The sequence below is a fragment of the Elaeis guineensis genome, chromosome 6 (assembly GCF_000442705.2).
Source record: "Elaeis guineensis isolate ETL-2024a chromosome 6, EG11, whole genome shotgun sequence".
Lineage (NCBI taxonomy): Eukaryota > Viridiplantae > Streptophyta > Magnoliopsida > Arecales > Arecaceae > Elaeis > Elaeis guineensis.
This window is the reverse complement of record NC_025998.2, coordinates 117,456,108-117,481,520: the sequence shown is the minus strand read 5'-3', so window position 1 is coordinate 117,481,520 and position 25,413 is coordinate 117,456,108. Positions and strand designations below refer to the sequence as shown.

Here is a 25,413-nt window from a genome sequence, read left to right as displayed (position 1 = left end):
AGTATCAGAAGATAAATATTTTTTCATGATAGATTCGAAGGGTTGTCTTTGTACTGATCCTTAATAGCCTCAAGTCCTATAATCTGTAAGGAAGCCATGATAAGGAGATGGATCCTATAGCCAAGAGCATCAGCAACCTGATTGACTATATCCTGCTTATATCTCAAGTAGAAAGTATACTCTTGTAGAAATGCAGTCCATTTGGCATGCCTCTTGTTAAAGTTCTTTTGAAAATTCAAATAACGTAAGACTTCATGGTCTGAATTAAGGATGAACTTTTGATGAATCAAATATGATCGTTAGTGCTTCAAGGCCTACGCAATCGCATAGAACTTGAGATCATATGTAGAATCATGCGATCGAGCATTGTTCAATTTCTCATTAAAGAAGGATATGGGTCGCTTTTCTTGGGATAACACAACCCCTATTTCCACATGTAAAGCATCACAATCAACTTCGAATACCATATCAAAGTTAGATAGGGCAAATATGGGTGCACTCGTGAGCCTGTCCTTAATCATTTTGAAGGTTTGTTCAGCCTCAGGAGTCTAGAAAATTTTTTTTCCTTTTAAACAATCTATAATCAGGGCAATCAAGGAACTGAAATTTCGAATGAAGCATCGATAGAATGTCGTAAGTCCATGAAAGCTTCGAATTTCAATTATGATTTTTGGGATTGTTTAGTCTTGAATTGCCTTGGTCTTAGTGGGATCTATTTTAATCCCATTGGCAGACACAATGTAGCTTAGGAAGATGAGGCTATTAGTTAAAAAAGTACACTTCTTGAGGTTTAGATACATCTGATTTTTTCTCAAGATCTGAAGCACTTGTCTAAATGGTTCAGATGGCATTCAAGACTCGTGCTATAGATCAAAATGTCGTCAAACTATACCATGATTAATTTTTCAATAAACGGTCGCAACACTTGATTCATGGTATGCATGGAGATGCTTGGGGTATTGGATAGCCTGAAGGGAATAACCAACCATTCATGCAGTCCTTTGGTTTTGAATGCCGTTTTTCACTCGTCTCCTGATCGGATACGGATTTGGTGATATCCACTTTTTAGGTCAATCTTAGAGAATATCTTTGCACCCCCTAGCATGTCAAACATGTCATCGAGCCTAGAGATGGGGAACCTATACTTCTCCATGATCTTATTGATAGCACGACTATCTACGTACATTCGCCATGTTCCATCCTTTTTAGGAGTGATGAGAGTAGGTACAGCCACGGAACTCATACTCTCTCTAATGTGCCGCTTCTTTAACAAGTCAGTGACCTATGGATGTAGCTCTTCATACTTTGCTGGGCTCATCCTATAATGGGCTTGGTGTGGGAGACTCATCTTTGGCACCAGGTCAATGCAGTGCTAGATATCTCTCATAGGGGAAAGGCCATCAGGGAGTTTCTGACATGATGTTAGAAAACTCGTCTAACAGTAGTCGAACAGCTGAGGGAATCTCAGGAGTTTCAGTTGTTTCTTTTATTATTAAGGCATAAATCATGGGAGATTCTGCTAAGTTTTTCGTAAATTGAGACTGGTTCAAGGCCATCATAGATTGTCCTTTAGTGGATGACGGTTTTTGGGATACGTTTAACTTAGATTTCAGCTTTGATGTACTGTTGAGTGGAATCAGTCTATTTTTTTTATTGTCCTTAGTGACTATGTATATGTTTTTCTTTCCATCATGAATGGTGCTACGGTCAAACTGCCAAGATTTTCCTAACAGCAAGTGACATACGTCCATGGGCACTACTTTGTATCAAATCTCATCAGTATAAGTTTTTTCAATGGAAAACTCAACTAGATTTCATCGTATTACTAGAATCTCGTCCCTATCATTAAACCAGGCAATTTGATAAGGTTGTGCAAGCTTATCAGTTTTTAATTGAAGTTTGTCAACCATCTCTTGGGAGACAAAGTTCTCCATGTTCCCACTATCAATAATAATAGAGCATAATTTTCCCTCGGTACTGTAGATAGTTCGGAAAAGATTGTGTCGTCTCCAATCGTCCTTGATAATTTTGGATGCTACTAGGACTCGATTGAGCATTAGGTTCGGTTCAGTAACTTCAGCAGGCTCATTGAGGATCTCTCTATCTTCAATAGCATCTTTCTCTTGCATTTCTACCTCTTCTTCCTATTCACTCGCATCGGTATTTTCAATCAAATTTATCCTAGACTAAAACTATCTCTAAGGACACTCTGACGACTTATGACTCGATTGCCTACACTTGTAACAAGTGATATTGGACCTCGGAGGCTTAGGACGTAAAATCTGTTTACCCTTTGTATCAATAACATGTTTTGAAGGGGGTTGGATGTCATTTTGGGACTGGTTTGTGGTTCCTACAATGGTCTTCCCACTTAGGTTTTCTTGCCAGAGTGTTTGCCTTTTTAACTTGGACTCGGCCTTAAGGGCATGAATGTAGGCCACATCGATCTACAGAAAATTACAAAAGGTTAATTCATCTTGAATTTAAGGGCGAAGCTCGACAAGATAGCGAGTTATCCGCTGTTCTTCATCCTCATGTTTATTGCAGGTCTATAAGATATAAAATTTCTCAGTATATTCTTGCACCGTCTTAGACCCCTGCCCAAGATTGTGACGTTTTTAAAATAAGATTTGTCAATAATCGGTTGGGAGAAATTTTTCTCTAAGCTTCTCTTTTATTTTTTTTCCAAGAGGCGATTTTTTTTTTGCCTTTTCTAACCCTATGATTTTGGACTTGCTTCCACCAAACTAAGGCATGATCTTTTAACTTAAGGGAGATAAACTCGATCTTTTTATCTTGGAAAAACTCTTTCCACTCAAAGAATTGTTCTAACTTGTCGACCCAATCTAGGAACTCTTCGGATTCTAGCCTACCCTCAAACTAACTGACATCTATCATAATACTTTGATCCCAACGTATGGTGTTTGCTTAATGTTGGATCAGCTAGTTTCTTCTCGGAGGTATGTCGAATCCTTCTACATCAGGGTCGCTCTCAGAATTGGTGGCTCTATCCCCTCCATGTTGATGAGTCATGTTCATGGCTTCTAACATTTGTTGTATTTGATTTAGTTAGTTTTGCATATTTCTCATGACCCCTTGTTGTCTTTCATATGCCTCTCTCCAATCCTTTGGGTTTTCTAAGTGATTGTTTGCCATTTTGAGATGCTAGTGGCCCTACAATGATGTGTTAATGATTTGAGAAAGTTATGGCCAGCCTACTATATACAAGAGATGGACTTTCAATATTTTTTTAAAAATCTTTCTAGACAATAATGAAGTACAAATGGGATAAGTTCATGCAATGTGTGTGCAATGATGTATGGTTCTAATAATGCATGTGAATGAAAATCCTTGGATCAGAACTTGCTCTGATACCACTTGATGTAGCCGCAACAATTTAATGAAAGTCCAGCGCAGGAAGTAAATTTTAGCAACAATTTAATCCAAAAATAGATTAGCAACATCCATACGAACTAAAAAAGAAAGTCCCCTCAAAAAAAATCTTCAGGAAATGGATCTTTTCAAGCTTAACTATTAAAAGAAAGTGGACACGTTTTGAAGGAAGGTGAAGAAGGTAAAAGGTTATGATGGTGACGAGATAATGGTGATTATCTTGGATGAGAAGGTGAAGGTCGGCGAGATCCAAGGTTGCAACAGATTCACCAGATGTGGGTTACTCACGACCACCAAGGCTTGCAGTATTGCAATGGACAAACTCCAGCATGAGAAGGATGAAAGACAAGGAGGATCTAGAAGAAGTGGAGAGGAGGGAGTGATCGATCCGGGCGCAAGGAAGAAACGACTACGAATCTAAAGGTAGAGGGAAGCTGTATATAGAGAAAGGGAGATTTAGGGTTTCTATGAAGTCTTTTTTTTCCTTCTTCCCTTCTCAAGCCCTAAGAGCCCATATTTATAACATTTTTCTTCTTCCTTCCTTTTCCTCTTCTTTTTTTGGTTGGTCCAAAAATGCCATTTTCTCTCCTTCATTTTTTTCTCTCTTTTCTTTTCTTTCTCCTTTTTTTTCCTCTCTTTCCTTTTTCTTTTCTTTCCCTCTTCTCTAATAAGAGATAAATCTGTTGGAGAATCATGTGGCCTCCGCAAATCTAAATTGGCATCTTCGTTTGGCTAAAAAATAAACAAAAGAATTTGGTTCGGGTTTCGATCAACCTATCCAATCTTTCTCAAAATAATTAAGCTAAATTGAATCGAACACTATAAATAAGATAAAGAAAAATAATGACATGACGAATAAGATAAAATAACGGCTTGATGTGCTGCATCAAAAGTCTATGTCCATCATCAATGAATAATATTTACAATAAGATTGTTATTAAACTATTAAGATTCAAGCAGTCAAAACTCGTAACTAATGTTATCAGATGGACAGATCCTTCTAGGTTTGTATATATTCTCATATTGGTTAGCTGGTTGGGTAGAAAATACATGTACTGTAGAAGGTTATGAAGATTTAGCATGGGTTGAATCAAAGTATCAAAAGACGGTTCATATTGTACTCTGCCAGAGAGTCAATGTGGACCTTCTAGCATGCGGTGCTGTGCATATGTGCATGCTAAGAGTGGAGTATAATGCATTGGTCTGAGATTTTAGCATGTTTTTTTCCTCCTAGTGGAAGTGAATTTTCCCCTCATCTGAAAAGAAAAAGTAATTACCATGCAAAAGGTGAAGCAATGAAATGATTATATGATCTTTTTCACTGGTAACTTATGCCTAATTCAAACCTTTGGAACATCCAATGGGACAATTGATTAAATGCTCTAGCAAGAGTGCTGTGGCACAGCCTTAGTGAGTCCAGTTGTGAGCATAATGAAAGTATTCATTTGTGAGATATGGCTTGGTGGGAACTTACTAGGAAAGTTGTTTCATTAGAACAGTCCCACCTTTATTTTGTTGTTATTTTTTGATAGCATCCGCATGCTACTGGCAGATGTCTGTAGATCTGAAGCGAGGAGAAACTCTTCCAATTCATATAAACATGACATTCCCTGCATTACCTTGTGAAGGTTAGTTATATATTTTGCTAACACTTCTATTCCCTCAACATGCTTAATACTTTTGTACTTTTTTAACTTTTTTTGCTGCTTTTGTATGTTAAAACTTGTTTTATGCTGTTTGATAACTATAAATAGTCTTGAGCGTGGATGCTATTGACATGTCTGGCAAACACGAGGTGGACTTGGATACAAGCATATGGAAGGTAAGAATGTTGTTTCTTTCTATATAGATTCTTTCTGTGCAGAGCAAACCTTGTTTGTGTGTAGTTTTGATACTTGATGCACGGATGCAATCTAAAAGTGCATCTTACCATTTTATTTCATCTTGTACACTTGTCTCTTAGCTACGTGAGCTATACTTCCATTTGCGATATTGAGCCAAAGTCACAAGGATATCTGTGGATGGTAACGTCTGATATAAACACTAGTTGTGTACTGTAAGGTAGCGGAGCGATGATATTGTGGACTGCCCAATCTGATGGTCCTTGTAGTCTGTTGGGAGGTGTTCGACTCCTTAGGTATTCTAATTGATCGCATTGCTATTTTTGAGGGCAGCCTATTTGGAATCCATCAGCATGGATAGCTTTATGGCTATTTAGAAGAAAACATAGATTTTCACAAGCCTGCTCACCTTGCTGCACATGCAGATGAAGAGGTCCTAGGATGCCTATTTACACAGTTATATTGGCTTCAGTTAATTACTGCTAACATGAAACGGGCCTATTATTTGTTTTTATTCAAGTTTGAAGACTTGTTCAGAACTGCAGCTCTTAAACAAATTAGAAACTTAATTATTGATTTGTTTCTTACTTACATCTTTTTAAGAAGAAAATTTCTTTACTTGTTGTTTGGCCTTTGAATCTCCACATTAAGGGTTGAAATGATGGTACTTGCTCTAGTTTCTTACCGGTATTGGACCAATACATGGCATGCTTATTGGTATATTCCCAGCAAAAGTATTGTATTGTACTGTGAGGGGTGACCAGTACTAGTATCTTACCAGTACAATTCAGTACAACCAGTTTGATTGTGTCCAAAAAATATGCACCAGAAATTAACTCCATGATTTGTATCATTGGGCTTTTGGGTCTTGGAACTGTTAATAGTGATGCAAGGTTGTAATTGTTGTTTCTTCCTGCTCTCCTTATAATGCTGTTGATGAAGCAGATTTTATATGCAACCACTTTTCTTTAAAGAAACTGTTTTTTTTAAGAAAAAGAAAGGGTGATACCTGTAGAGCAAATACTTCATTTTCTTTGAGGGATAAGAGGTGGATAGTTGAAGAGAAGGAGCTTAAAGGGTTAATAAAGAGGAAAGAGCTTGGCGTGTTGATAATGTAGAGCTATTGGAAATATGGATCTTTCCTTTTTTCTCAGTTGTCAGTTGCATGGGGACCAATCACTTTTAGAATTTGGTGGTTTGATAATTGATGGAAATTTGGGGAAAATATGAATCCACTCCACCCAAATTAAGGTTGTTTACTCCTCTATTTTACTTATCTTGAACATACAAGAATCATGCTCATTCAAAGAAAGAGGATATGACGGGCTCTGTTGGAGGGTGGAGATGAAATGTAAGGTTTGACTTTGAAAGAAACTTCATCAGGTGGAGGAATTAATGCAATAATATTAGAGGAACTGCATTTTCTTTTTGAGGACTTTGCCATTTACAGTCATTTTTAAGTTTTCTGATTTTTTTTTTCAACAACTCTTTGGTTTAAAATCGCTTTTGTGTGTCTTTTATATGATAAGCAATTAAGCATAAAATTGTTTATGAAATTCTATGCTGAGTTAACACATGCTGCTGATTATATAGAAGCCTATTGGATATATGTGATACTAGGAGATTATTAAATCATTGTGTAGAATAAACGTCATATCAGGTCATTGATGCTAAAGCTGCAAATAACTCATCATCATCAAAGAATATTTATGGGGCAGATAATTTAAGGAATGTTGTTTGATATCTGTTAAAGTATTGTTGTGGCATTATCTCAACATTGTTTATTTGTCTAAATTCATCCACAACTTTGGACAATTTTGTGATTTTCTGTAGCATTGGTTGTACAACTGGTACTAATTTATGGTCACCTGTTGTTGTGCTAACCTTTTGCTGTCATAATGAAGCTTCGCATGAACAAAGAGGGTCAGGTTATTGGCACTGAGTACTTGTCCGATCTTGTTGAAAAGGAACACTCTGGTCTCAAGCATGGTAATTTCCTTCCCAACACTCATGTTTATAACCTACAATAGAAAAATTTTGGCTAATAAATCAGTTCTTTCATGCCAAACTGGATTTTATCGTTATATAGCATCTCTTTGCCCCCTTCTGCAAAAGGGGACCACAATGATTCCTATATAGGCATGTGTACTATGCTTAACTTTAACATATGGTTTGAATATTGTGATAGTTATAATACTTGAGCTGAACTTTGTACTTACATAATGGAAACAACCTCTCTGCATGCGAGGGTAAGATTATGTACGTCTGATCGAATGCAGACCCTGCAATGGCAGAAGTTTTGTGTACCAGGCCGCCCTTTAGTGAACTTTGTATTTATGTAAAGTATTTATGTATAGTCTAAATCAAGGTTCGCTCGTCTCGATACTGGACCTTGTACTGGTACTATCCTATTACAATGTTGATATGTGGTAGAGTCTGAGACAAGGTTTGCCAAGTGTTGGCATGTTACGAGGCTATATACCAGTTTGGTATTAGTGCGGTATGGTGCATCTGATATGGTATGGTAATGAACAGTATGACAAACCTTGGTCTAAACAATGGCCCCTACCGGCGAAATAACTATAGATATTTTCAGGTTCCTACTAAACCCTCCAAAAAAGTTAGTAATTGCTGTTACATATTACAGAAAGACTGGATCTAACCCTTGGTAATTCTTGTCGAGTAATGTTTGAGTCATGTGCTGTGTGACTTCACAAATTTATCTGCTTCTTGTATGTTGAGTACTCAGGTTGCATTTGTGATCTGTTGGCTGACTTAAAAGTTGATGCGAGTTCATTGAATTCCTGAGATACCTTGCTTTGATCTAAAAATCTGGTTGGTTTGCTTTTTTTTTTCCTCAGAGAAGCAAAGAGCTTATCTGAGGCACCTTACATATGCTGCACATGAGCATTTAGAAATAACAAAGTGCTTACCATGCCATGGTTTGACTCCAATACATGTTATAGCGCAATTTCCCTTTTTAAAAATAATTTTAGGCATAAATGTGCATGGTGAGAGTCATGCTGCTATTATAGTCATATGATAGAAACACATTTGCCTGTTTTGCTACCGAGGTCCAATATAAAGAAAGCACTTCTGCATGCACCATAAGCAGAGTCAATCATTTAATTGGTTTATTTCCTGCAACAGTAACATACATGGTTGATGTTATCATAACAGAGTGTTGACACTATCTGGCCATCAAATGAGTGGTTAATATCAAATGAGTGGTTAATATGATGATGCCAACTGGTTGAGTTGGTACCATTGCTTTATGTTGATACAAGAGATCAGGGTTTGATTCCCTTCCTCATGATATGACTAGGTGGGGCTTTTAACCCTCCAACTCTCTCTCATATATATATATATATATATATATATATATAGAGAGAGAGAGAGAGAGAGAGAGAGGGGGGGGGGGGCGTGCAATGTTTGGTTATCATCTTGCAGCAAAAAACTAGCCTCATATTTTTTTAGTGTTAGCATGAGTTTTAGAGCACTCTTTTTCTGAAGATGATATGTTGGAATTTCATGTTGGGGCATGCATGTATGTTTCAAAATTTTTTTTTTTCTAAACAATGTAGCGGAATAGAAGATTAAAACACCTTTTAATCTTAATCATACATACACAAAACATAGAACATAAGGATCTACTTCATATGCTAAAATTGAACACATGTTGAATTGTATGCTGAAATTGAATATGTGATCGAATCACATATTTATTTCGCAATTTTTTTCTTCAAATCTGGATCTAGAAGAGAGTAGGTACTCCTTTAGCCGCGCAAGTGTCCGGCCTTTACGGGTATCCACTCAGGATCAACCTGGAACAGCTCTCTTTGGTGTTAATCTTTCTTCTTTAAGAACGATCTCTCTGCGAATCTGAACGAAGTCTGGATCGCGGTCAACTCTTTGATCTTTTCTTTTCTTCTTCTCTTGTTTTTCTTCTCTTGATTATGAAGCAATCAAGGCCTGAAAACCAGTAAGCAAGGGGATGCCCAAGCTCCTCTTGGGTGTAGAGATATGGGACGCCCAACACCCTTGGGTGTTGGGACCTTAGGGGAGAAGAGAAAGGGGGCGTGGGGAGCACCTATAGGAGGCATGGGTTGCTGGAAATCAGATCTAAAGAGCCTTAGAGAAGGCTCTTTTAAATAAGCAAAAGGTTTGAATCCTATTCAAAACCAAATAACCTCTTAATATAAGTCCTGCTTGCATTAGGAATCCTTATTTCCTTAGTTATTTGACCTTCTTTAGGAGATCCATTAGGTGCCAACTATTGGAGCCTTTGCATCCACTTTTGCACATACCATATGGCACTTATGGGATGCCCAATCTGGTCCCACACGTCCTCTAATAGGTGGACACGTCCAACTTGATCAAATCAAGTGGTGCCTCATCCAAATAATCAAGAAAATTAATTAAGGGTTTGATCCCTTAATCCATATGATCCAAAACTTTAGGCACCCAACAATTGGAGCATAATGAATCTAATTCATTCAGGTTATAAGTAGGTAATTAAATTTGAATTAATCTTATCAAATAAGTAATTCAAGTGCAAAGAGAAAATTGGGTCTAACTATGTGCTAGCAAGATTATCCTGAATTCAATAGGATTTTTCTAAATCCAATTGAGACTTTATAAGTTCAATTGTTTATTTCAGATCTAATTCCTTTATTGTATGATCTCATAGGTTCAATTCTATTTGTTTGTGAGATGTATAATGATCTCTATCAAAGTATCATTGAAACTCTTTTCAATGGATCGGAACAATTTCACTTTGACTCGTCAAAGGTTGTCGATCCTGAGCAATTCTAGTGAGCTCTCACAATCCATCAATGATATTTAGCAGTATGTAGTGGCAATCCAGTAGAACCGAAAAAGAATCTCAAGATATAGTTAATATGTGATTCAGTTCTTCTATCGTGAGTTCTAACTAGATGGTAGGTTATGGATAAGTCGTCAAATTTCATTATCAGTCATATGATAAATTCAATCAGCTCAAGTTCAGTTGTGATCCTCATAAAAAAATTTTTTCATCAATTACACTACTGTGGCCACAGACTCTCAGACTTAGTCTTTTAAATCCCATAGGACTACTCTATATCAAGGTCGATAGATTTCATCTAGATGTGCACTCTATTCCTACAGTAAACCAACTGTTATCAACATCCATTATAAGATCTTAATGAGGCCATATTTATGTGTCAATCAAACTCTAGTAGCTTCATTGCGAGCAGTCATACCATCGTAGGTCAAAAGATCATTCACACAAGTACAGCATCGAGACAATTATTGACGATCGATTAGAAATCTAAGTGATCTCTCGTATGGTCACGCTCAATATTAGTTATTCTTTAACAACTATCCATACTCGTCGCTCAGTGTCTCTATACTGTAGATCAGAGACTCATCTATCCCGAAAGAAGCGATCTGTGCGTCAATCTATCCGGATCGATCACCATCCTCATGATGATACTATGATCGGGAGCATTTAGGAATTATATACATATCTCTAATTATCAACATCTTGAGAATATGTATCGAAATGTTAATTTCATGGACGATTCAAGGACACATCAATCTTGAATGAAAATGAAACTTATCGATTTATTGATCAAATCAATGTATTAAGTACAAAATTGTGCCCTAGATGTATTACAATATGTCAGCTAGATTGGTTTCTAGGACATATTTTAAATCTCCCATTTGGACTAAAGCCAACTGGCCATAAATCTAAGTCCTATCTTCTCAAGATGGACTTCCATCTTTGGCTGGCTCAATTGCTTTGTCAGCGGATCTGTCACATTATCCGCGGAGTCTACTCTTCGCACCTTGATATTTTTTTTTTGAGATAATCGCGCATATATGGAATCGCCGTTCAATATACTTTGATTTCTGACGAGACTTCGGCTTTAGCAAGTGCTATGGCTTCATTATTATTGCAATAAAATGGTATGGCATCCGATATCATAACCTCAAGCTCCGCGATAAATTTTTTGAATCAAAAGCCTTCCTTTATAGCATTCAAAGCAGTGATTTATTCAGCTTTTGTGGTCGAATTTGCTATGATGGGTTGCTTGAAACTCTTCCAACTGATTGCGCCATCATTATATGTAAACATATATCTTGACGTAGACTTTCTATCGTCAGTATCAGACATGAAGTCTGAATCAGTATATCCCTCGACTCGCAACTCAGAACCTCCTCCAAAGATAAAAAACAAATCCTTAGTTCTTCTCAAGTACTTAAGAATGTTCTTCACAGCTATCCAGTGCTCCTTGTCTGGATTCGACTGATACCTGCTCGTGATATTCACAGCAAGGACAATATCACATCGAGTACACAATATGGCATACATGAGGCTTTTTATGGTCGAGACATAAGAAATCCTACTCATGTGCTGAACTTCCTCAGATGTGATCAGACACATCATCTTGAAAAGACTAATACCATGCCTAAGAGGTAAGAGTCCTCTTTTAGAGTTTTCCATGCTGAACATCTTCAGCACTTTTTTTATATACAGCTTTTGTGACAGGCCTAGCATCCTCTTAGATCTATCCCTATAGATCTTTATTCCAAGAATATAGGACGCTTTTCCTTGGTCTTTCATCGAGAATTCTTTGGACAATCATTTTTTGACCGAGATCAGTATGGGAATATCATTTTCAATGAGGAGAATATCATTCACGTACAATACGAAGAATGTTATTGCGCTTCCACTGACCCTCTTGTATGTACAAGATTCCTCTTTGTTCTTGACAAAATCAAACGATTTGATCGCTTCATCAAAATGAAGATTCCAACTTCAAGAAGTTTGCTTTAATCCGTATATGGATCTTTATAGTTTGCAAACTTTGTGATCACCATCACCAAATGTGAAATCCAAAGGTTGCTCTATATAGATATCTTTCTCAAGATATCCATTCAGGAAAGCAGTTTTCATATCCATCTGCCAGATTTCATAATCATAATAAGCTGCAACAGCAAGCAGAGTGCGGATGGATTTCAGCATGGCTACAGACAAGAAGTTTTTCTGATAGTCAATGCCTTTGTGCTGACTATAACCTTTTGTCATGAGTCTAGCTTTATAGGTCTCTACCGTACTATCGGTACTTTGTTTTTTGTAGGTCTATTTATACCTAATGGGTATTATACCCTTGGGTGGACCACTAAGGTTCATACTTGATTCGAATGCATCGAGTTAATCTCTGACTTCATTACATTTAATCATTTTTCGAAATCAATATCAGACATCACCTCGTCAAAGGTATTAGGATCATCACTATGATCCTTATCTCCCATAAAGAATATTTTCTTTACTTCCTCTGTAAACATATCTATGTACCTTTCAGGAGGTTGGGATATCCTGCTAGATTTACGAGATGGTAGAAGAACATCAACTACTGTCTCATGAATAATGGGTTTCTAAGGATCTATAGCTCTTTGCTCTTCAGAGACCTTTTCAAGCTCAACTAATCTTCCACTGCCACCATTCTAGATAAACTATTTCTTTAGGAATATGGCATTCTGACTCACAATCACATTATGATCTTGTGGAAAGTAGTATCCCATTGATTCTTTTGGATACCTTATAAAACGAGCTATTACAGATCTATCCTCTAATTTATCAGCCATCTGTCTCTTGACATAGGTTGGACATTCTCAAGTCTTAAGGTAACCAGACTCGACTTCTTATCATGTCATATTTAATATGGTGTGGTAGGAACAGATTTTGATGGAACTCTATTTAATAAATAAATTGCAGTAAATAAGACATATCCCCAAAGATATAAGGGTAAATCAGTGAAGCTCATCATGGACCTGATCATATCTAATAAGATTTTATTCCTCCTTTCGATTATTCCATTGAGCTGAGGTGTTCTAGGAGGAGTCCATTGAAAAACTATACCGTTCTTAAAATATCTCAGAAATTTTCGATTAGGGTATTCACCTCTTCGATCAAATCGAAGAACCTTAATAGATTTGCTTGTTTATTTTTCTACTTCATTTTTTAATTTTTTAAACTTTTCGAATGCTTCATATGTGTTTCATTAGATACACATATTTGTACCGTGACAGATCATCGGTAAAAGTGATGAAGTAGCTATAACCACTCCTGACCTACACATCAAATAGTCGATATACGTCGGTGTGTACCAGGACAAGTAACGCGATGGCTCTTTCCCCATGTCCTACAAAGGGTAACTTAGCTATTTTTCTTTGAAGGCAAGATTCACAAGCTGGATACGACTCTGAATCAAAAGAGCCAAGGATCCCATTCTTTTTCAGTTTATTTATCCTGTCCTCTCCAATATAGCCTAGTCTATGATGTTACAAGTACTTTTGATTAATTTTATCTCTGGATCTCTTTTGGGTTACGGCACTCACTATTTTCTCGTTTAAGTTCACATTCGCATCAACATGCAAGTGATAAAGACTGTCAATTAAAAGATCACGTGCAATCAATTTATTTCATAAATAAACGGAACAAAAGTCTTTATTGAAATTAAAATCAAAATCATCCTGTGCTAGCATAGACACGGAAATCAAATTTTGACTAGCTACAGGAACAAAATAACAGTCTTTCAAATCTAATCTAAATTCTGATGGTAATCGAAGAGGATAAGTACCAACAGCTTCTGCAGCAATTTTTGCTCCATTGTCGATCCGAAGGATCATGTCACCTTCTCTCAACCTCCTATTTTCTATTAGACTCTGCATTGAAGTAAATATATGAGCACTCGAACTAGAGTTCAATATCCAATTAGAAGTAGAAGAAATCGTAAGGTTAGATTCAATTACGAGCATACCTTTTGAAGGTTTATTATCTTTTTTAGTCTTTAGGCTCTCCAGATATAGTGGATAGTTCCTCCTCCAATGACCTTCAGCATCACAGTGAAAATATTTTTTCTTTGCTTCAGCCTTTTTTGAAACGTCCTTCTTTGGCTTGCTCTCTTTCTTCTGCTTCTTAACGGATTTGGTCTTCTTCTTCCAACTAGACTTGCTCTTGGAAGAAGTCTTTTCCATAGCGAGAACAGTGCTCTTTGAACTCTTCAAGATTTTCTCAGTAGTGACCAACATGTTGACTAGTTCGGAAATAGTGCAATCAAGTTTATTCATATAAAAATATACAATAAATTGACTATATGAACTCGTAAGGGATTGAAGGATCAAATCCATCTGCAATTTTTTTTGCATATCAAGCTCGAGCTTCTCAAGCTCCTCGATGTCCTTGATTACTATCATACAGTGCTCATGGACAAACAGCCCTTCGCGCATTTTTAAATTGAAGTCTCTTGGATACTTCGAAGCACGCTGTACGGCTCTGCTCATCATACAATTCTTGTAGGTGAGTGATCATTGCCCTGACAGTGGGCATATACTCATGCTGGCTTTGCAACTCATTTGACATGGATGCCAGCACATAGCACTTGATCCGACTGTCTTCATTCATCCACTTTTCATAAGCTGTTCGTTGCTCAGCAGTAGGACGGTTTGGTAACACTAGAGGTTCTTGATCGAGTATATGATCTAGTTTTTCAGAGGTCAGGACAATCCTGAGATTTTTTAGTCAGTCTTTATAGTTTGTACCGGTCAAACAATTGGATTCAAGGATGCGGACCAGAGGGTTTGAAGCTGACATTGTTTAATTGTGAGAGTAAAGATTCAAGTTAGACTTTTGTACTTTAAATTTGTATTTGCTCTAGGGATTTTAAGAAGCAAACAATAACTTCCACTAATTTTTCGGATCCCTCCACTCGGATGGAAAATAGAAATTCTAACACGACAACTAGATTTCTAGTGGATGCTGCAGTCCCACCGATGTCATATACTTCACGTAACAGTTATTGGTAACACGCATACCGATGCGTGGACAACTTTTTGTCCAGATGCTTTTTTAAGCATGTTGCAGCGACTTGATCTCTAAGTCATGTGGGCTCATCTAATAGTTATTGACCACACTCCTTAGTTAAGCTCGACCCACCATTCACAAGTAGGTGCAAGACCGTCATTAGGACCCTCACCTAACAGTTATTAGTCCCAACCCTATCTTTATTCTAAAGTAACTCTTTGCTAATAGAGTGGTTGCGTATTCTCGGTGCAACTGAACCACTGTGATCAGTCGAGAACAATCAACATCAATAGCACGCCTGCATATCACAATGGTGGAAGACCTATGGACTTAATATTTATGGAGAGGTTTTAGATTTAGGTCTCATCTAATCAGTCATCATATGATCGATTTAATTGGCATGGGCTAAACCAAATCGTCAAACAACCTTATTCAAGACTCAATCTTCCAAATTGGTCAGATAAGTGGAGATCGATGGGGGTTTTCTTGTTGTTTTTCTTAGACACCAATAAATTGATCAGGTTAGCGAACAGAACTAATTAAATAACCATCTCTTAATTACTTGTCTTAGACACCAATAGGTCAATTGATCCAAATAGGTTAGCTTAAGCGAATCAGGCTGAAGCCAACGAATCGAATTAGGTCTTTAGGTTAACTGATTTTATGTATGGGATTTAATCGATTTGATCAACAATAATTGCATGATCTTATAACTTAATTGATCTAATCCTAATCAACATTTGATTTGGATTGATCAATTACTTAATCGAATTAGATCCATTATGTTCAAATCAAAAATTCTAAATGCAATTTTATTACATGACTTAATTTTTTATTTTTTCATGATCAAAATCTTCATGCATAAACACAAATTTCAGATTTTAAAACTAAATTTCAGATCTAAATTTTTTGTATGAAGGTAAATTTTAAATCATGAAACTAATTTTCACATTTAACATATAAGCATATATCTCATATATGCATGCAAAATTCAAATATAAATAAAAATTCAGATCATAACATGATATCATATATCTCATATATAAATCATGAATTATATTGAAAATAATTTTCAGATCTAAATATGCAATCATATATCTCATATATGAATCATAAATCAGATTAAATTAATTTTTAGATTTATGCATGCATCTACATATTACATATATATGAACTAGAAATGGATCTAGAACAAATTTTAGATCTATGTATGCTTTCACATATCAAATATATGAACTGAAAATTCATTCTAAAATAAATTTCAAATTCAAAGCAATCATCTATACATCTCATATATCAAGAAAAATCAATTTTTGAAACTCTTTTCAAAACATGTATGTCAATTTCATGCATATGAAATCCGTGGCTCTGATACCACTGTTGGAATTTCATGTCGGGGCATGCATGTATGTTTCAATTTTTTTTCTAAACAACGCAGCGGAATAGAAGATTAAAACACCTTTTAATCTTAATTATACATGCACAAAACATATAACACAAGGATTTACTTCATATGTTGAAATTAAACACATGCTGAATTTTATACTGAAATTGAATATGTGATCAAATTACATACCTGTTTCGTAATTTTTTTTTTCAAATCTAGATCTAGAAGAGAGTAGGTTCTCTCTTATCTGCGCAAGTGTTCGGCCTCTATAGATATCCACTCAGGATCAGTCTGGAACAGTCCTCTTTAGTGTTGATCTTTCTTCTCTAAGAACAATCTTCCTGTGAATCTGAATGAAGTCTGGATCATGGTCAACTCTTTGATTTTTTTCTTGATCCTTTCTTCTCTTCTTCTCTTGATTATGAAGCAATCAAGGCCTGAAAACCAGCAAGCAAGAGGACGCCCAAGCTCCTCTTGGGTGTGGAGATATGGGACGCCTAACACCTTTGGGCATTGGGACCTTAGGGAAGAAGAGAGGAAGAAGAGAAAGGGGGCATGGGGAGCACTTATGGGAGGCATGGGCTGCTGGAAATCAGATTTAAGGAGTCTTAGGAAAGGCCCTTTTAAATAGGCAAAATGTTTGAATCTTATTTAAAATCAAATAATCTCTTAATACAAGTCCTATTTGCATTAGGAATTCTTATTCCCTTAGTTATTTGACCCCTTTTAGGAGATCCATTAGGTGCCAACTATTGGAGCCTTTGCACCCACTTTTGCATATGCCGCATGGCACTTATGGGATGCCCCAATCTGGTCCCACACGCCCTCTAATAGGTGGACATGTCTAACTTGATCAAATCAAATGGCGCCCCACCCAAATAATCAAAAAAATTAATTAAGGGTTTGATCCCTTAATCCATATGATCCAAAATCCTATGCATCCAATAAGTGGAGTCTAATGAATCTAATTCATTAAGATTATAAGCAAGTAATTAAACTTGAATTAATCTTATCAAATAAGTAATTTAAGTGCAAAGAGAAAATTGGGTCCAACCATGTGTTAGCAAGGTTACTCTGAATCCAATAGGGTTTCTCTAAACCCAATTGAGACTTTATAAGTTTAATTGCTTATTTCAGATCTAATCTCTTTGTTGTATGATCCCATAGGTTCAATATATCTGGTAGTGAGATATACAATGATCTCTATCAAAGTATCATTGAAACTCTTTTCAATGGGTCGAAACAATTTCATTCTGACTCATCAAGGATTGTCGATCCTAAGCAATCCTAGTGAGCTCTCACAATCTATCAGTGACACCTAGCAGTATGTAGTGACAACCTAGTAGAACCGAAAAAGAACCTCAAGATGTAGTTAACATGTGATTTAGTCCCTCTATCGTGAGTCCCAACTAGATGGCAGGTCATGGATAAATCGTCAAGCCTCATCATCAGTAATATGATAGATTCGATTAATTCAAGTCCAATTGTAATCCTCATAGAAACTCTTTTTCATCAATCACACTGTTGTGGCCACAGACTCTCGAACTTAGCCTCTCAAATTTCATAAGGCTACTTTCTATCAAGGTCAATAGATTTTATGTAGATACAGTGTCTCTGTATTGTAGATCAGAGACTCATCTACCTCGAAGAAAGCGATCTGTACGCCGATTTATCCGGATCGATCACCATCCTCATGATGATACTATGACCGGGAGCATTTAGGAATTATATACATATCTTTAATTCTCAACACTTTGAGAATATGTATCGAAATGTTAATTTTATGGACGATTCAAGGGCACATTAATCTTGAATGAAAATGAAATTTGCCCATTTATTGATCAAATCAATGTATTAAATACAAAATTGTGTCCTAGATGTATTACAATGTGTCAGTCAGATTGACTTCTAGGACATACATCTAACATGATATTCTACCTATAGTAGTTTGTTACTTGTCAACAGCACTACATATACATGAAAAACCCAATTATGGAGCAGTATATGTTGTCAACATTGACGTATATTAATGATTCATGTATTAGTGTATATTATGCATTATTCCTAGTATAACCATGAGCATGGAGCCTTGTTCCCCAACTATTTTGGGTTGGTTCATCATCCTCAATATGGAAGCACTATCTATAAAGCTGACTGCAATGGATGGAATTAAGGTATGTGGTCCTAGTATTGACATCCATAACAGTTGGCTGGTTGTATGGTACAGTACGGTATTGTGTTGTGCCGTTCTAGTGCATACCAACAAAGGAAAACGGGAGAGGGAGAGGGAGAGGGAGAGGGAGAGGGAGGGGGAGGGGCAGAAGAGAGAGAAAAAGAGAGAGAGGGAGAAGGGGGGAAGGGAGGGACCGAGAGGGAGAGAGACTGAGAGAAGCAGAGGAGAGCCAGAAGCCCTTGACCACCCTCCTTCGTGTGGGATTCCCTAGATTCGAAAGAAACAAGGAGGCCTTTTTTTTTTTTTTTTTGCTATCATGGCCTCTCTCTCTCTCTCCCTCCTTTCCTCTCTCTCTCTCCCTCTCTCTCATTCTCCTTCTCCCCCTTCCTCTCTCTCATTCTCCTTCTCCCCCTCTTTCACTGGATTTCTCATACTAAGTGGTGGAACTGTACCGATCTATCTTTGTACGGTCCGGTACACCCTGAACCGTGTGGTTCAGGGGCGGTACCGCATTTCTTGGGTGGGATCGTGCTTTTTCTGTCGATCATTAGTTTTGGTAATTTGTTTCAAACAATCAACTTGTTACACATTTTTTGGATGATAGTTTTTCTGGTTTTGACACTGGTTCCTATGTGTATCAAACATTTCAGTTTTGTCATCTACTTGTATGGTAGCCTTCCTATGCTGAATTTGTTATATAGTAAAAGAAGCATACAGTTTGACATTGAGAAAAGTTTTTGTATAAATTATTAATTCCTTGTTTAATTTTTGAACAGAAGATAGTGATCATCATGAACATTCCTCTCAAGAGAAACATGAACATGGTTTTGGCACAGATGCTGAAAAAATGGTTAAGAATGTAAAACAAGCAATTCAGAATGGTGAAGGATGCCGAGTATGCTTTCCCTTTTCTTTTACTATGTTGTTTATTGTTTCATTATGAACATTTTATTCCTTGCAGCCTTACCCTGCTAAATACCAACCAACTCATCTTTTTACTCAGGTATATGGGGTTTTAGATGTGCAGAGGGTTGCTGGGAACTTTCATATCTCAGTCCATGGGTTAAGCATTCATGTTGCTCAACAGGTTAATTATCTAAAACCTTGACTAATCAATTATTTAAAATGAATGCATCTGAAATCTTGGTGCTGAATCATGATGCATTATCTTCATGCATATTTGGTTAGCAAAGCAATGAATTTTTTCAGGGGCAGCAGATAAAATCATTAAATTGCATGCATTTTTATTTTCCACAAGAATTGGGAGGATGGTAAAGAGGACGAAAACTGCTAGAAGTCATTTATTCCCTACACTTGTTTTAGCTGGAGGATTGGATGACATATAGTCTATATATGACTGTATGTTTGATGGTGGAACACCCCAAGAAGTGAACTTTCTCTCTCCCTCTCTGTGTTGGCACATGCGCATGCATGTGTGCAAGCATATTTATTGGTACTTTGAAGGGGCCTAATGACTGCTATTGGTACACCAACATGTATTTTTTTTATTCATATATTTGTTTTATGCATAAAACTTGGGCCCTTTTTCTTTAATGAAAAAAAACACAAAGGAAAAACTACAACCATTCGAAACCTCTAAGGCTCTTAGGTATTGTTTCATGTAAACAAATGAGAATTAAAATCAATAGTCACTACCCTAGAAGCCAAATCCAGGGCATATAAAATCTGAGTGCTGATCACTGTGCAGTGCATATTTTAGGATAACATGGCATATTAAGACACCCTAGTGATGCATTGCCCAAAACATAGAGCATAGGCTGGTCAGAATACACTGTAGACATTGCTAGAAGATGCATAGTGCAATGGGAAGGTTCTCAAGTGCTTAAGTTCAAGAAAACAAGCTCCCTGCCTTCCAAAGTCTTAAGAAAATGAAGGAAAGAATTAAAGGAAAAAAGGGGTGTTTAGGTATTCCCAGTCCAGTTCTGGTTTATGTCAACTGCATCAAACTGGCATGATTCAATACTCCTACAAGCTCATAAGTCGTAAGAATTGGCAGTTCAATACCTTGTAATGCTTGTGCCATGTGTGGGCCTGGCCCTAGCACCGTACATGCCATAGGGAACAGTCTGGCATGGACCAGCTTGCCAATCCATGAGTTCTACTCCCCTTCTTAGAATAGATTTTTATGGGGTTTCCTTTTTGAGAGAAAGGGAGGCCTGCCTGTAATACAATTATTCAAGTCCAAATTTTTGACATGATGCACCCAAGAATCGAAATCTGAACTTTTGATCCCTAAACAGAGGGATGTAACCACTGGGCCCAAAGCCGGTTCACAATTTTAGTGGGTTTTCTTATCTTTAAATTTTTCACTTTGTTGCATTTAAACACCACAACCTCTCTGAAATTCTTTGTTCCTGAGCTTTTTAAGTGAACTTTAAGTGATGTCTAGCTCCATCGAATTGTGGGGAACAGATGGGATTGTATAGCTCATGAGGAAGCTGAAGTGTTCAGGTTCTTATCTGACTTGATGCTACTTAACCACTCTATTTTGTGGTGATGGTTTTAGTTTTAGATACATTGCTCCATCTGTATATGTGCATTCACATGAAAATTTGTGCGCATGCACTGCATCTTTGTACTTTTATGAGCCTTTCCATCATCTTTCAATGAATGCAGTTGATTGGTACTTTATTGTTATAGTTTTTGCTCTCTCATGCATTGTAGTGTGCTATATTTCTCTCTTGTTTTGATTAAGTGCAGAACATGCATCTTTGCTCTCTCAATTGTACGACTATCTTATGTAATGTCATTTTCCATGTACAGATTTTTAACGGATTAAAGGATGTAAATGTCAGTCATGTGATTCATGATTTGTCATTTGGTCCATCGTACCCAGGGATTCATAATCCTCTTGATGGAACTACGAGGATCCTGCATGATACAAGTGGTACTTTCAAATATTATATCAAGGTGAACTTTAATCTTTTTTATAGGTTTTCACTCACAGCTTTGTTGTTATTATTATTATTATTGATTATTAGACTTTTGATCTCTAGCATTTATATATTAATAATTAACTGGATCAGTTTTAATACCCTATCATTTCAACAAGTTGATTAAAGATATGTACAAATTTGCTGATTGCATATATTTTTTTAATTTCATTAATTTTTTGTGCATTCTATTATAGCTGAATTACCTATACTACATGTTTCCTTTGTTCTCTAACAAATGGTTGCTCTACTGGGATAATATGTAATTGATTTTGTTCAGTTAACAAAGTCATATAAAGCTGTAGGAAGTGTTCTGATGTCTCTTACTTGGTGGCAATGTCAGGCCATGACATGATTGTTGTTGTTTCTAAAAAGAGCCTTGTGTCTTCTAGCCATATTGGATTTCCTGCAATGTTGTTTGGGAGTTGAATCAGCAATTGCACAATAGTATTATTTGCTTGAAAATTTATGTTATTTTTGAAACAGATCGTTCCAACGGAGTACAGATATCTTTCAAAAACAGTATTGCCTACAAATCAGTTTTCTGTCACAGAATACTTCATTCCATTGCGTGAGATTGAAAGGTCCTGGCCAGGTTGGTATTCTAATTCACATGTAGAAACCATATATTCATATTCTGATTCTCTGTAACATACACTTATCCCGTTCCCATGATACAGCTGTCTACTTCTTGTATGATCTTTCCCCTATCACGGTGACAATAAAAGAGGAGCGCCGCAGTTTTCTTCATTTTATTACTCGTCTCTGTGCAGTGCTTGGTGGTACATTTGCTCTGACAGGTCCTTGTCTCTATCTAATAAACAACATCTCTAGAGCCTTCAGTTCATTTGATACTTAACATCCGACTGTTATTCAACTTAAATTTTTTGGATTGTTTACTGTTGTTCTTTCATTATATAGGTGACTACTATGATGCTTGGTCATAATGCTGTTTTCTTAATCATCAAAAATTGCAACTGACCGGAGAATTTCATACAACTCATAAAGTGATTGAATAAGAAGCCATAGAATTGTAGGTTAGGAGGTATAGATACCGGTACGTGGTATGGGTACTTTACAGTACGGATACGTCGATACAGCAAAAATTGAAAAAACCACGATACGGATACAGCTAGATATTTTATATTTTTATTAATATTTGAATATATATAATATTTTAATATTAATAAAAATATATGAAAAAATTGAATCATATATATAATTTTCGAATATTAATAAAATTAAGTTCTCAAATCTCAACTAAATTTATAAGTATCATCATAAAAAACAAACAAACACTTGCAATTAATGAAAAGAAAAAAACTAGCAGTCTAAATAAGTAGAAATCAAAATAGTAAGTCTTGATAATAAAGTGATAATAGTTTCAGCTGTTTCATTCTTTGTATCATTAGCAAAAAGCTTCTTCTCCACATCTGGTTTATCAAGGGACAAACTTGCAATCTCAAGAATGCAGAGATAAGAGTACCGGTGTCGCATTGGAAACATACCTGCACTGGAAACGTATCCGATGCTGGTACACGCCTGAAATAGGATTTCCGGTGCTTCATAGATTGTAGGAGATTACAATGTAACCGCCATATGCAAGTTCAATGATTTTTAAGTCTTTAATCAATTTAGTTTTTTAAACTGTGCATGGCTTTATGTTATGTGATAGAAAAATATGTAGAATCAAAACTAAAATAAGTAGAATAATGGAGCATAACTACTATTCCTGTCACCATCCTTTCAAAAACCAAAATTTTCTTCCAATCAACTGTTATACAGCACCCATTCTTCCTTTTGGACCTCTTCTATAGTCCCTCTTTTTCTTTCAACAGAATCGCACAAGCAAGCAAGCTGCACTTGATCAAATACACTCCACAATATAGAAATAACTTGGATGGGCTGTTATGGTAAGGCTATGCAGAAATTTTGCAATGGGACCCTTTCATTTTGGAAAGAAAATATGAAGAAGTATATGGCTATTTCACATGTGCTTGACGTGCACTGTGTTTGCTTAATAGAATTGGTGTATGAAGGCTTCAAATGTAGACTAAAATTTAGAGGAAGTTACAAGCTTTAACCCCATTGAAGAGATTGTGATGACAGACTCATAAAATTTGGAATGATTTAGGTTGGCCCTTGGGAAGATGTCTTTTTTGTCTTATACATAAATCATATTATTTTCTAGATATCTGTTGGGATATAATTTCGATTCATTTACCAAAAGTCTAGGATGTTGGTACGAAATTCCTAGGGAAGTGCTTACATGGCTGAGCTGTAAACTGCGGGATAACCAAAAGAAACAAGAAAATCTTCATATTGTAACAGGTGGTGGCATGGACTACTTACGACCTTTAGGAGAAGATTATCCTTTGCAACACCTAGGCAAGCCTCTTGGTAAGCATGTTTCTATATAGGCTTACATGCACATGCATATGTGTGCCCATGCACACAACCATAAATACGTGCAGTTATAATATACAGGCTGTAAAGAGAGGACTTTACACCCACTACAAAATTTAGTCATCTGAGTTGCAAAATGAAAATTTAAGCCATGGATGTGGTCTACAAGGTCTCCTAAGTTAAAAAAAAAAAAAGAAGGGAAAAATCAGGTATTCTGGAAACCTCTTGCCCATGCATTAAAGTCTTGCATTATGTGTGGTTAATAGTTCTAATTGCAGAATATGGTGTGTTGTTTTCTAGATGACTTGATACATAGGTTATGAGTTTTCAAAATATATGAATTATTTATAGTCATCTTAAATATTCTAGATCATATCTGATGGTGGAGGTTGTCATTTTGCAACCACTAAAATTGAATTTTTATGATGCATATAAAATCCTCTCTTTACATTTGGTGTACCATAATCACTCCCTGTATGTGTATATATGTATACACCATTTCCTTCTATATATGTATGGACATATATGTAGGTATGTATACATACATGCAAGGTTCACCGTCTTGGTGCCAGACCCCGTACTGGTAAAAGCCTATTATAATGTCTGTATTTGGTTCGGTATGGTATTGTAGTGTTGGTATGGAGTCGTACGATATATGCATATGGTATTGGTATAGTATGGTACGTCCTGTATCGGGCAGTACGGCAAATTATGCATGTATGTGTATGCATATATATCATACATGTGTATATGCTCACACTCATAGACATACATTGAAGTACTATCTGATAATATTTTTCTAATGAATGTCAAGTATGTGCTAAGAAGGGAGTGAGAAATTGCATGCTGAATCCCAAGGAAAAATTATAGTATTTTAAAAAATAACGAAAATGTATGTCCAAACGAGCAACCCCAAAATATAAGAGGGTAGGCCAGTTTACCAGTTAGAAACTATGGTGCAGGTAGGCTGTATCTGACCTATGTGACTTAATCTACTTGCATAAATTTTTCTAAATACTTTAATTTATGAGAGCTTTAGTTGTTAATCCAAATTCATTAGTGCTTCAGGCAAAATACATTTTGTTAATTGAAGGGTTGGATATTGGAATTAGATGTCTATGTTTAAAATTGAAGTTTCTAGAAATTGTAAGCAAGGAATCTTTTTCTAGTGAAAGAGGATTCCTTTATGAAGTTAGTTGTCGGCAATTAGAATTGACAAACTTGGTGCATTATAAATTCAAATTCTGGAAATGTGCACGTGGAATAAGTTTGATTCTCTAATTGTAGTTTGTAGGAAGAAATTAGGTGCTTTCGATTTATGGTGGGGCTTCACAACCTCATGCATACACATATCTAGCCACAGCTGGTTTTAATACATACTCATGTAGATGGTCCTGCGCTCTCAA

At 36.4% G+C, this 25,413-nt stretch overlaps 1 protein-coding gene across 3 annotated transcripts in view; it reads left to right on the top strand.

Moving 5' to 3' along the window:
- LOC105046720 (uncharacterized) overlaps positions 1-25,413 on the top strand; it is a 32,162-nt gene that overhangs the window by 4,300 nt on the left and 2,449 nt on the right. For 2 of the 3 annotated variants that reach the window (XM_010925397.4, XM_010925398.4), the window contains exons 4-11: positions 4,946-5,021; positions 5,148-5,215; positions 7,139-7,223; positions 19,424-19,542; positions 19,651-19,734; positions 21,432-21,578; positions 22,088-22,196; positions 22,282-22,401. In XM_010925397.4, the coding sequence (XP_010923699.1) occupies positions 4,946-5,021; positions 5,148-5,215; positions 7,139-7,223; positions 19,424-19,542; positions 19,651-19,734; positions 21,432-21,578; positions 22,088-22,196; positions 22,282-22,401 (808 nt within the window). The remainder of the gene's footprint in view (positions 1-4,945; positions 5,022-5,147; positions 5,216-7,138; positions 7,224-19,423; positions 19,543-19,650; positions 19,735-21,431; positions 21,579-22,087; positions 22,197-22,281; positions 22,402-25,413) is intronic. The other variant, XM_010925399.4, reaches the window with a different exon arrangement.